Source organism: Polypterus senegalus, chromosome 15 (genome assembly GCF_016835505.1).
Source record: "Polypterus senegalus isolate Bchr_013 chromosome 15, ASM1683550v1, whole genome shotgun sequence".
NCBI classification, from domain to species: domain Eukaryota; kingdom Metazoa; phylum Chordata; class Cladistia; order Polypteriformes; family Polypteridae; genus Polypterus; species Polypterus senegalus.
The window spans coordinates 95,924,146-95,937,050 of NC_053168.1; the positions used below are offsets into that span (position 1 = coordinate 95,924,146).

The window sequence follows — 12,905 nt, forward strand, 5'->3', positions numbered from 1 at the left end:
ACAACAACACTCATATCAAAGACAAAACAATTATATTAACAATCATGTTTCGTTATTTTTAAAATTTTTCCTTTTCTTTTCATAACTTCTTTAACACACTACTTCTCACAAGCGTGGGTATTCTGCTAGTTTTATTAATATAATTAATTATAATAATAATTATATTATTATTTAATTTAATTTAATTAATATAATAATTAATATAATATATAATGTCAAAACTTGAATATGTAAAGTAATTACTGAATATATAAAGTCAGAGTTAGAATATATAAAGTCATTACCGAATATATAAAGTCAGCTTTGGAATATATAAAGTCAAAACTTGAATATGTAAAGTACCGTAATTCCTGAATTTATAAAGTCAGCGTCAGTATATATAAAATTATTCCCGAATATATAAAATTTCCGTGCTTGTCATTTCACTTGTACTAGTGAAATGTAAACTTCGACAGAAGCCACTCAGAGTCGATCGGGCTTGTGAGGTTCGTCCAAATATGCTCCCATACAAAAAGAATAAATAAATATAGTGTTAAAAATGCTGGGCACATACATCATTTTGAATGAATTAACTGAACAGTGAGTTTAAAAAAAAATATTTTTCTGAAGATGTTTTTGTTAACTTAGTTCATTACGTTGTAGTAGGAACTCACTGAGTTTGCTAAAAATGTGCCTGAGTCATTTCAATCAATATCAATATAATCTGACTTTAAATTTATATATTCAGGAATGAGGTTATATATTCCGACACTGACATTATATATTCGGTAATGACTTTATATATTCTGACGCTGACTTTATATAATCAGACTTTGGCTTTACATATTCAGGAGTGACTTTATATATTCTGATGACAACTTTATATATTCAGGAATGACTTTATATATTCCGAAAATCATTGTAATTGCCTGTTTGGCACCCCAAAGGGCACTGCATAATAGATATATAAAAAAAACAGCTAAGGGGATAAATATATAGAAACATAGGAAGGAAAGGTACTATATGATAGGCAGACAGGGAAGCTGCTATATAATAATAAAATTACTGTTATTACTATATAGATAGACAGGGAGTTCAGGCAGGCAGAATGGCGAAGGTTAAAAAAATTTTCTCCCCAGCGGGGAATCAAACTCAGGTCTCTGAAATATGACAGGTCTGCTGCATTCTGAGTGACAAAATCTTACTGCTACGCCACAGGAGCTGTTGTGACATTCTTTAACCTTTTGTGAAAGTGTTTATTTGATCATTGGCCTTCAGGCTTCACACATTTTGTAGTTTATGCCTACATTTTGTAACATTTATCACTAAAATATGAAAAAAGTGTCTGTTTTAACAATGTGTTTACACAGATTACTGTAGAAACGGAACACACATGAAATGAGTGTGTTCCAAATAACAATCTATTATTTCCACTCTAAAACTCCACTTCACTTCCAGATAATCAATCAAGGCATGAGCTGGGAGAAGTTCATGCACGTTCTAAGTCGGTGGGAGGATGGAATAGCCGGCTGCTTGCAGCTTGTGTTTATCAGCATATTTAGATGAACAAAGACACTGGCGGAGAGGTGAGAACAGTTTTAAGAAGTGTTTTAAGGTGGGACGGATCTACGAGTTTTTTCGTAGGATCTGGTAATTCTAGTGTTAAGCTCAGCCTTCTGTGAAAATACAATGGGAAAAGACAGGGGAAATAGAAGAATTTCAGCGAATACCAAGTGGAGGCAAGGAAAACTGCACTATTTGTTGGTTTAAACAGTGATATAATCAACAAAAGGAAGTTGATCGAGTGACAGAGTGTCAGAGAAACTCGAAAGCTCAAGTTCACAAAGTCGCACAGTGCCTGAAATAAAAAAGAAGTTGTCAGATATCAAAATCACCGTGAAAAGGCGAGTCGTAGCCCACCATCTGAGTGTCATATGAAAGCTTATTAGGGTACAGACAAAAAAAAAATAGGCACAAAGTGGGAAAAAAGAATGAAACTTTAATCTCGATATTTCCACTTTAATCATGTAGTTTATTTTGTCATTAAAGTAGAACATCATAAACTTCACCTTAAAATTGTTTAATTTACTAGTTTCTCAAATCCCATCGTAACTAAAGCAGCACATCAAATGCTTTGTTTTGTATTTGATCTGCTATGTGCTCTGTGCTCACTATGTGCTTCCGGGCTTTCTCTTCCTCCGACAGCACACAGAATCCATTAACATTTGTGATATTACAGCTATCTGAATAAATAAAATACTGAGATGTATACGTGATATAATTTTCATGATAATAGGAGTTAAATCATGTTATTAAACATGGGAACACGGTGGCGCTGTGATTGTTGTTGTTTCACGCAAGATGCTTACTGCGCCATGCGCAACCTTCGATATTGTACCTTTTATTGTAGCAGTACTGTCTCTTTCAAACGTACTAACCCATAATTCATGTCTTTACTTTTCTTTCTCCAAATACCCAATTGCTACACAATCAGCTCTGTAATAGATGTTAAGCCATCTGTAAGCTTAAATTGCCGATTCTTCAAAACTTTTAAGGAACATTGAAATATCTTCGCAGTATGTGTTTAATTATTCTACCCATCTATCCTTCCAGTGCCGTGCCAGCACAAGCAAGAATACAGTGCGAAGCAGGAACAATCCGTGAATGGAGTGCAAGATCCTAGCTAGCGCTGCGGCATGAAGTTAAAGTTTTATCTGTATAATATAATAAACATATTTTGCTGCATTTCATCTTAAAATGATATTGTCATCATATGTAAATACATGTTTTATAAAGTGGCTCAGGTTGTGCAATATTATAACTGTAGTGCAAGTTTACACTGAGGTAATTGTACTTATAAGTACAATCAGTTCTACAAGGAGCACTTGATGGACTGATTGAGCATGTTTATAGTTCTTGGGATGAAACTGTTTCTGAACCGCGAAGTCCGTACAGGAAAGGGTTTGAAACGTTTGCCATGTGAGAGCAGTTCAACAGACAGCATGGCTGAGGCAGCGTGTGCTTGATGCTGTATACCGATAAGTCTCCTTCTCAGCTTCTGTAGATCTTTGATTTCCCCACTCAGATACAGTGATATAAATACTCTGAGTGGTGGAGTGAGAGTAATATGGAAACAGATGATCTGCTGTGGCAACCCCTAACGGGAGCAGCTGAAAGAAGAAGAAGGTGCAGTGAGAGTAACAACGCTAAAGCAGCTACTGTATTTAGAATAGTTTGACCATTCCATGGACCATAATATTGTTACTGGTTAATTACAATCAGATGCATTAAACTAATAAACAATATGCGGTTAATTTCAGTGTATTTATAAAGCCACGTCTGGGAAATGGATCTGAAAAAGAAAGGGTAAGCAAACAGGGACAGTAGTACTGCTTTGACGCTGGGTGCCGCCAGTCTGCAAAACCGAGCAGACAACTTGGCTTTACACCAAGTTTAAGTTTTATACATGGCGATTTGAGCGTGGAAACATTCATACACAACATTTTTGTGCATACGTACAGTTTATACATGAGCCCCCAGAACCAGATAACATTTACCCATGAGTGCTTAAGGAAGTTATTGAGTACATATACAAACCACTGACACTTACTCTTTGAAAATCTCTGTACACTAAAACCTTTAAAGACTAGAGGCTAGTAAATATTATCCCTTTGTATGAAAGAAATCGTACTAGGCTTGCTTAAATATGCTGCCTAGTGCAATTAAGTCAATTTTGAAGATAATCTAATTCATTTTCATCGATTCTTCACATTAGTATTGTGTCTTTTTTGAAAGTTCTTAGTAAAGTTGCTGCAGCACCTTTTCTAGATGAATACATAAATCACAGCATGATTTAATACACTTTTGTTTAAATTATTTTTATATTATTGTTGTTGGCCGGTAGAACTTTCATGACTCCTAAACTAGATGACATAAACAATTAACAAAAGCTAATTTTTTAGAGTATTGAGTTCATTAGAGATCATGAAGATAGTACCTCCCAATTTCGTACATAAAAAAGTAAAATGCAGAGTCTATTATTCCATATAATTAAAATGACAGCTAAGGTTAGCTAGTATCTGCCAGGGTACAGAGGGATGCGTTGGTTAGGATTGAGTTCTGGGTTTTGTCTGTGTGGGTTTTCCATCAGATGCTCCTGTTTATGTCATGTGGTTGTATATGTGATTGGACCCTGGAATTGACTATGCAGGTCTTGTTCCTGCCTTCACCCAATGCTGTCAGGCTAAGCAGGTCTGAAACTGTTATGTTACTACACCATGTCTGTGTTGTCAAGTTCAGACAATATCCTGTTGGTTTTGTCCACATTAATGTAATTTTAATTTTACATTCTTTCAAACTCATGCATGAACTAAAGAAGTGACTCTGTATCCCAGAAAACAATGAGAACACTGTTTTTGGCCCTGTGCTAATTTAACCAGGACTGGTAATGAGATATTTAGAAGAAAAGAAATATTAAACTTTCTTCTTCAATTTCTAAGTGTCAGGACTGTATCAGTGCTTCGTCATATATTACCTTTATTTAGTGCATTTTGTTTTTCCTCATTCACAAACTAGGTTAATTTCTTTCAATTACTGCCTGAAATTAGATGTCATGGCCCCATGCTAAATTAGGACCCCCAGTATTAGCAGTTATTATTGCTGCAGCTGACTGAGAGCACTTGAAAATACCACTGCTTGCCACAGCTCTTTGCTGTGGCATTAGTTTGCTTAGGCTTGCTCATGGTTTTGGATCCTTTGCTTTTAACTTCTCATTACAGGTAAGTTTTGGGTTTTTTTTTTGTTTAAATAATTTATGATTTGACTATGGTTTAGTTATACATTATAGCTTTATATGCTGACCTGGTTATATCTTTAGACATGTAACAAAAAAAAAAAACCATAACTAATTATAGGATTTTCTGAAGTCTCGATTTTTCTTGTATTAAGGTAAATGATTTTTGGATCTTTGGTTTGATTCCATATTTAGAATGTTTCTGTTTGGGATGTGTTTGCTATTTACTATAGTTCTGTCAAAATCATTTTTAAAATATTTTTAGTTTGTTTAATTAAATATTTGCTTGTTTTGCTCTTTTTAATGTACTACTTCTGATTCTCACATATGGTTTATTCTATTTTTTAATTTAAAAGAATATTACTAGTATTATTTCAGAATATGAGTTTATTTTTTTAATTGATTTTGGTCTTCCTTGTGTAACAATAAGGAAAGTGTTTACATCAGCAAAAGTAATAAAAAATATATTCTACTTAAAGCATACTTACATTTAAAGAATACTGCATACACAGTTCAATACATTTACATTATCTTACAATTGTGCACCCTCAGTTTCCTCTATACAGAAAAATACTCTCACCTAAAGGATTATTGGGAACACCTGTTCCATCTCTCATTAATGCAATTATCTAATCAACCAATCACATGGCAGTTGCTTCAATGCATTTAGGGGTGTGGCCCTGGTCAAGACAATCTCCTGAACTCCAAACTGAATGTCAGAATGGGAAAGAAAGGTGATTTAAGCAATTTTGAGCGTGGCATGGTTGTTGGTGCCAGAAGGGCCGGACTGAGTATTTCACAATCTGCTCATTTACTGGGATTTTCACGCACAACCATTTCTAGGGTTTACAAAGAATGGTGTAAAAAGGGAAAAACATCCAGTATGCGGCAGTCCTGTGGGCAAAAATGCCTTGTTGATGCTAGAGGTCAGAGGAGACTGGGTCGACTGATTCAAGCCGATAGTAGAGCAACTTTGACTGAAATAACCACTCGTTACAACCGAGGTATACAGCAAAGCATTTGTGAAGCCACAACATGCACAACCTTGAGGCGGATGGGCTACAACAGCAGAAGACCCCACCGGGTACCAATCATCTCCACTACAAATAGGAAAAAGAGGCTACAATTTGCACGAGCTCACCAAAATTGGACAGTTGAAGACTGGAAAAATGTTGCCTGGTCTGATGAGTCTCGATTTCTGTTGAGACATTCAAATGGTAGAGTCAGAATTTGGCGTAAACAGAATGAGAACATGGATCCATCATGCCTTGTTACCACTGTGCAGGCTGGTGGTGGTGGTGTAATGGTGTGGGGGATGTTTTCTTGGCACACTTTAGGCCCCTTAGTGCCAATTGGGCATAGTTTAAATGCCGCAGGCTACCTGAGCATTGTTTCTGACCATGTCCATCCCTTCATGACCACCATGTACTCATCCTCTGATGGCTACTTCCAGCAGGATAATGCACCATGTCACAAAGCTCGAATCATTTCAAATTGGTTTCTTGAACATGACAATGAGTTCACTGTACTAAAATGGCCCCCAGAGTCACCAGATCTCAACCCAATAGAGCATCTTTGGGATGTGGTGGAACGGGAGCTTCGTGCCCTGGATGTGCATCCCACAAATCTTCATCAACTGCAAGATGCTATCCTATCAATATGGGCCAACATTTCTAAAGAATGCTTTCAGCACCTTGTTGAATCAATGCCACGTAGAATTAAGGCAGTTCTGAAAGCGAATGGGGGTCAAACACCGTATTAGTATGGTGTTCCTAATAATCCATTAGGTGAGTGTAAATCAATCAATCCTTATTTTATATAGCTATCATACTAAGAAAAATTACAAGGCACATATTGTTATTGGAATTAAACTAATACTAAAGCAAGTTCCAATTTAAAAAATAAATAATTAAAAGTTTAAATAAATTTGCCATGTATACTCATTCTTGAGAAATGGGTCTAAAATACTCACAAAAAAAATAACAAATATGCATTTGCTTAACATTATATTGAAAACAGTAATGTCCAGTTTTGCATTGAACTCAGTCTTTCTAATGTATACACCAAAAGTTCAAAATTAACTTCAGTAAAAGAGTATCCCATTAAAGGCCAGTTCCAGCCTCATTACTATAAACTGAAAAGATGAGCTTAAAAAGGCATCCATATAAAAGAACGTTTATAAAAATGTGAGGTTTAATTACTTTTAAAACGAAAATCAAACATCTGACTGATTTGCTGTATTCTGATTCTTTGGACATGTTGATAGTTGGTTTCTGTCATCTCTAAACAACATCTTCATTTTTTATTTGTTAATTATTACTACATTTTAAAACACTTGTCCCACGTACAAATAGCTTTACAAATATTCAAAGGGTTATGGGAAAATAACCTTCTGTAGGTTTCATCATCATTTAGTAAAAAAAAAATATTTCCAATCTTCTAGAACAGTTTTTGCTTTCTGTAAACACTAGCTGCAGTTTAATACCTATTGGAAATAGGGAAATAATTATGATTATTTTCATCCAAACATTTCCACACTATTTAATCTAATTCAGTGTCTCAAAGGGCTGGATTCAATTTAAGCAACACTGGGCATGGGGTAGGAACCAGCTCTAGAAAGGTACTGTAAATCTTAAATAAAATGAATATTAAAATCTCTGCTTTCAAAAACTATCACCTGAATGTATGGAGTACTGAAAACAACAGAACCCATCAGAAGTTTGTGATGTCTAATGTATCGATCTTTAAAATGAAGCATATAAAAAATGATGAACATAGCTCATCTAAAAGGTATACCAGTTTTGGATTGGTTCCCCAAGTGGACTTTCCAGTGTGTGTTTTTCTTCCCTTTGCAATGCATACAACCTTGTACCTACAAAAAGCACAGGCAAGGCTTTTGAATGTGCTAAACAAGCACATTTTATGCAACACAGCAGCTGTGGATTAGACTCCTCTCAAAATGTCCAATTAAAGCTGAGAGGAGTCTACTGCTCTTTCAATAGATCAAAATGAAATACAGCAATATATGAAAGAAGGAAACCATTTTCTTTATAAAAATACAAAAATGTAAATCAAATTAGCTTTTGCCAAATTGGATATTGTAGATCTGTTTCATTCAGTCTGTCTGTCCATTTTGCCCACTCACGCATATGACTCTTTTGTTCCAACATCAGCAGCACATGTGATTCTTTTTTTAGCACTACTTGTAAAATTAAGGCTGACACAATGGTTACTTCAGAAAATGCCCTTGTACTCCCATGTGCTCTCGTCTTGTCTGAACATCTACTATGAATTCAGCTCTGCAAATCTAAAAAAGGCATGAATGGCAAGGCAATGTTAGTACGAAAATAATACAACAGCATCGGAAAATTAACATGAGTTACATTTCAATGAAAAGGGTAAATCTTCAAGATACATTGCCTTATATTGTACACTGCACATTAACACCTAACATATGTATTTTTTAAGATTTGAAGGTTGGCAAATTATAAATCACTAATCTACATCAATATCTTTTTTTTTTTTACTTGAGTAAATATTGTACATTATACTCATTTTGTGTTTCACTTCAACTCATTCTTGCTAGAAAACATTCCAATTCACTTTTCTGAGGACTCCCATTATAAGTATAGAAGAGCATAAAAGCCCCATATTTAACATGGAAAAAATAAGTGAATGCATTTATAATTCTTGTTACTGTCATCTCACAAACTCCACTGATGCAGACCACACGGAGATAGTGACAAAAGTAAACCTGTCTCTTGCCATATAACAGATTAAGCGGGCGCATGTATATAATTACGTCTCCGAATTTTGAGCTGAGCTCAAAAAACTTTTACATCGTAACATTGTGACCTGCTTCCTGCTCGTCCTATCAACATACATAGTTTTCCGTTACAGCTACAAGGTGGCACACCTTTACACGGTCACGAAACAAACAACCTCTTACTGCTATTGGTGGGAAGGAGAAGCTTGCTACAGAAGCTGAAACTGCATTGGATAGCTAAGCCTCGAACATTCCCACCCATTTATTAAATAATATCGAGATTAAGGATAGAGGCAACCCAAATGTATAAAGACACCCAAATATCTGTCAGTATTTATGTAATTAACTGTAGGATCACTTACATTAGTATTAATATTTAAAACTAATTTAAAATATCCGCGGCCAAATTAACAGGTAAAAAGAGGTGTACTTCAAATAATCAACTATGTATCCACGTAAAACTTTACAACGTTTATAGATAAATGAAAAACAAGACAAAAATAAAGCATAGCAGTAATACAACAAGCAAAACTACACAAATATGAAGAGTGATATACACACACCACATTATATATATATATATATATATATATATATATATATATATATATATATATATATATATATATATACATATATACATATATACATATATACACATGTATATACAAACAACCATTCCTTCTCATTTGTGTAACGCGAATAAAAAGGTACATGCACTCTCACTTAACAGCCTTCCTTCCCTAAGCAGTAAGCAAAACTAAATGCAAACGTCTAAAATCAAACATGTAAGTGAATTATATTTTTAAGCATTTCCTTCAATACTAAATAATTCTCTCATTTCTTAATAAATGACACTGACAAATGCTTTAAACCATTTCTTCGCGAGACGTGATGCACTGAATCACGCCTCCATTCATCTGTGTCAATTTAACAATCTATTATTCCAGACATACTCCGATTGCGAACCCGCATTCAATACAAGGACATTCTCAACTGCATTTTTCTACGAAGACTTCACAGCCGAGGCTGTCTGTCAATGAGCGAACCCTTCATCCTCCCACTATCTTCAACCCCCGCACCCCACCCCCGGCACACATATGGCACTTCGTATCCATGAGGGAACCCCTCATAAATCAGGCTTCTTTCTTTCTTTTTGGCCATCACTCACCCGATGTTGCTCAGCGCCTGTTCCAGCAGCTCGGTTTGCAAAATATTCTGAGGCGGTGAGAAAACCCCATTAAAATGCGATAAAACGGAGCTACAAAACTGACGCAATGTCTCAAACTGCATTTTCCAGTTTTCCTCGATTTTCCTTTAAGGCCCTTCCTGCCACAGTACCTGTCATCCGAAGCTGTCTATCTTGCGGGCTGCATCAAATGGGAAGATGCCAGTCAAGTTCCATATTTTTTCTGATCTCGGTAAAAAGTACGGTTTAGCGAGCAGCAGTCGATAGCTAATTGTTCAGTCATTATATTCTCTACTTAGCCCAATAATCCAGAGGTGTACGGTTAAGGATTCGGTCCAATCTAGCAAGGCTTATTCCGATCACACAAAAAAAAAACGCGGTTTCAGTTATTCCCAGCTCCAGCGTCAAGGGCTGTTCTAATACACACTACTCATATTTCCGAGTTACCTATGACACGCGCACGGATGCGCGCCCGCGACCACTCGAACACGCGCACGCAGTCGCACACACACGCACACACACACACACACACTCGCCCACATGCACACGCTCGGATACCTTTGTGGATGCTGTAACTGCGAGTTTGCCTGCCATACGATCAGCTTTCACAAGTAATAAAGGACATGCCAACCTGTTTCAGATTCTTCCTTGAGAAGTGAAGCTGTTGATGTTTGAGAACGTGAGGCTTCTTCAACAATGAAATCTGCTTGCTTTCACAAGGTACGTTAAGAAATCACTGAGGCGTTATCAAAATAGGAGTAAAAAAAATAATTTCTGAGAACGGGGGATGGGTGGCAGTATTGGGAACGAGGTGTTAGTGATCTATCTCCTTAATTCCATTACATTATAATGAAACTAGTATATTAAAATGTTAAATTAATTTATTATATGGATTAGATTAGATAATATGTTTCATATAATTCCATTGCAGTATATATATACATTTACAACTATATGTAGTCGACACTGCAAACTTAAAATGTGTTATTTATGCATATCATACAGTAAATAAGTAAATATGGAGTTTCAGGTTGTCTGCTTATATTTAGAAAAATATATAATTACTGTATGTCCAGAGTAGTTTACATTATTTACGTATGTTATTGATCAAATATGCTCTTAGTAGAAGGATACATTTGCCTATTTCAGAAATGTGTAATTTATACTAGATTCCTTTTTTCCATTCTGTGAAAGGGAAGGAAAAGTGAATTGTTTCTTCAGTGTTAAATATTTAATTCAATGAAAACCATATATAGGGTTCTTTGACTACATACTATATGGGTATTGTATATATCAACTGAAAAGATGTCCTAATACAATATCAGCAAAGGAGATGCAATTCCAGAAAAGGACAATGGTTTTGTAGGTTAATGCATTCCTCCACCTAAAATAAACTTTAAGATGGGCATGATGTAGATTTTATTGATCTTTAATAGTAATTGATATATCCATGCTTTAAACTTTTAATACCATTTTTCTTTCTACTGTATTGGTTGCATTTTTTATCTTCTATTCAATTTATTAAAAGCCTGTAACATCACATACAATAAAGTCAAACTTAATTAAATTCAGTTCTACTCCCAATGATGAGAAAGATAGGAAGGCCAATTGCCAGAGTAAAACTTTGAGAGTAGTGAAGAGGGAAAAAAGTCCTTCTCCCCAATATAAATGCTTATTCTAAAATGTTATTGATTAGATCCTGCCAGGTTTTTAAAAGGTTTTGAACATATCATCTAAGTAAGAATTTGATTTCAATTTCAAATAGTATATAACATCAGTTATCCACTGACTTAAAAGAGGTGGGTTAGGATTCTTCCAGTTGAGCAAGATAAGTCTATGTGCTAATAGTGAAGTAAAGGCAATTACAGTTTATTTGTCCTTCACCACTTTAAGCCCATCTGGAAGTACACTAAACACAGCTGTTAATGGATTAGGAGGGATTTTGGCACCAAGGCTGTCTAATGGGCATTTAAAAATTTTTTTCCAGAGTTATGTTAATTTGGTACATGGCCAAAACATGTGGCCTAGTGAAGCTGGAGCTCGAGTGAAACATTCGCAGGTTGGGTCCTGTCCTGGAAACATTTTGGACAATTTTAAACAAGATAAATGTGCTTGATAAAATATTTTAATTGAATTGAATGTTTTGCACATATAGAGCTAGAGTGAGTTCTGTATGTGGTTGTGTTTTTACACTAGATTCCTAACATGTTGCCTTGTTCAAATGATAGAGCTGTAATCTACTTGCCATAATATAATGGTAAATGCATGCCATTTTTTTATTTCAAATTAGAAAAAACAAATTAAGAGTGCTCTGAATTATTCAAAGCCTTTTAGAATTTAGCAGGTATTTATTAATTTAAATAATTAAACATATTGAGCATATGCCTTCAGAATTAATTTGAGTATCTCACAATAGGTCTTCTGATTTCTAGCTCACTAGGTGAGTAGGGAAGGGGATGTCACATATAGTTTGGATATTAGATTGTACTCTTATTTGATTTTTGTAATTCTTTCAGTGTAGTACAAAATATGTGCTTCACATGGAGTTAATGCATTGTTATCTAGATATTATTATAGTACTAGGGTGTTGTACCGTGTTAGCCATTATGCATGTAGAGAAAAGCCAAGCAAAATGACACCTTTTATTGGCTAACTAAAAAGATTACAATATGCAAGCTTTCAAGGCAACTCAGACACCTTCTTCAGGCATGAAGGAACTACAGTTTCTATATTACGTCTTGCCTGAAGAAAGGGCCTGAGTTGCCTCAAAAACTTGCATATTGTAATCTTTTTAGTTAGCCAATAAAAGGCATCATTTTGCTTGGCTTTTCTCTAGATATTATTATCAAAGCCACTCAGACTCAATGTGTTGCTACAGGGTGAAAAAAGTTACCCTTTGTTAAGATTTTCCTCTCAAAATAACAAAGACAATTCAATAATGAACTATTGTGTTGAATTATCATCCTATTTAAAACAAACCCAATATATAGTACTCTCAATAAAGGTACTACAATGCACCTGTTTTCATAGCCTGTTTATGAAGAAATGGGCTGTGGAAAGCAGGAGGCACAGAGTCACATAAGTATACCCTGTGGTACATTGCAGAGATGCCACTTCATAGCAGATATTTGTAATGTCAATGGAAAGCAGAAACTCTAAAAGAAAATCATATGAACAAT

At 35.2% G+C, this 12,905-nt stretch overlaps 1 protein-coding gene across 49 annotated transcripts in view; it reads right to left on the reverse strand.

The window, feature by feature from the left end:
* Positions 1–12,905, reverse strand: part of rims2a (regulating synaptic membrane exocytosis 2a) — a 1,270,129-nt gene that overhangs the window by 763,755 nt on the left and 493,469 nt on the right. For 9 of the 49 annotated variants that reach the window (XM_039736840.1, XM_039736825.1, XM_039736843.1 and 6 more), the window contains exon 1: positions 9,709–9,872. The exons of 39 other annotated variants lie outside the window; for them this stretch is intronic. In XM_039736840.1, the coding sequence (XP_039592774.1) occupies positions 9,709–9,830 (122 nt within the window). In that variant the 5' untranslated portion in view covers positions 9,831–9,872. One more of the 49 variants, XM_039736827.1, reaches the window with a different exon arrangement.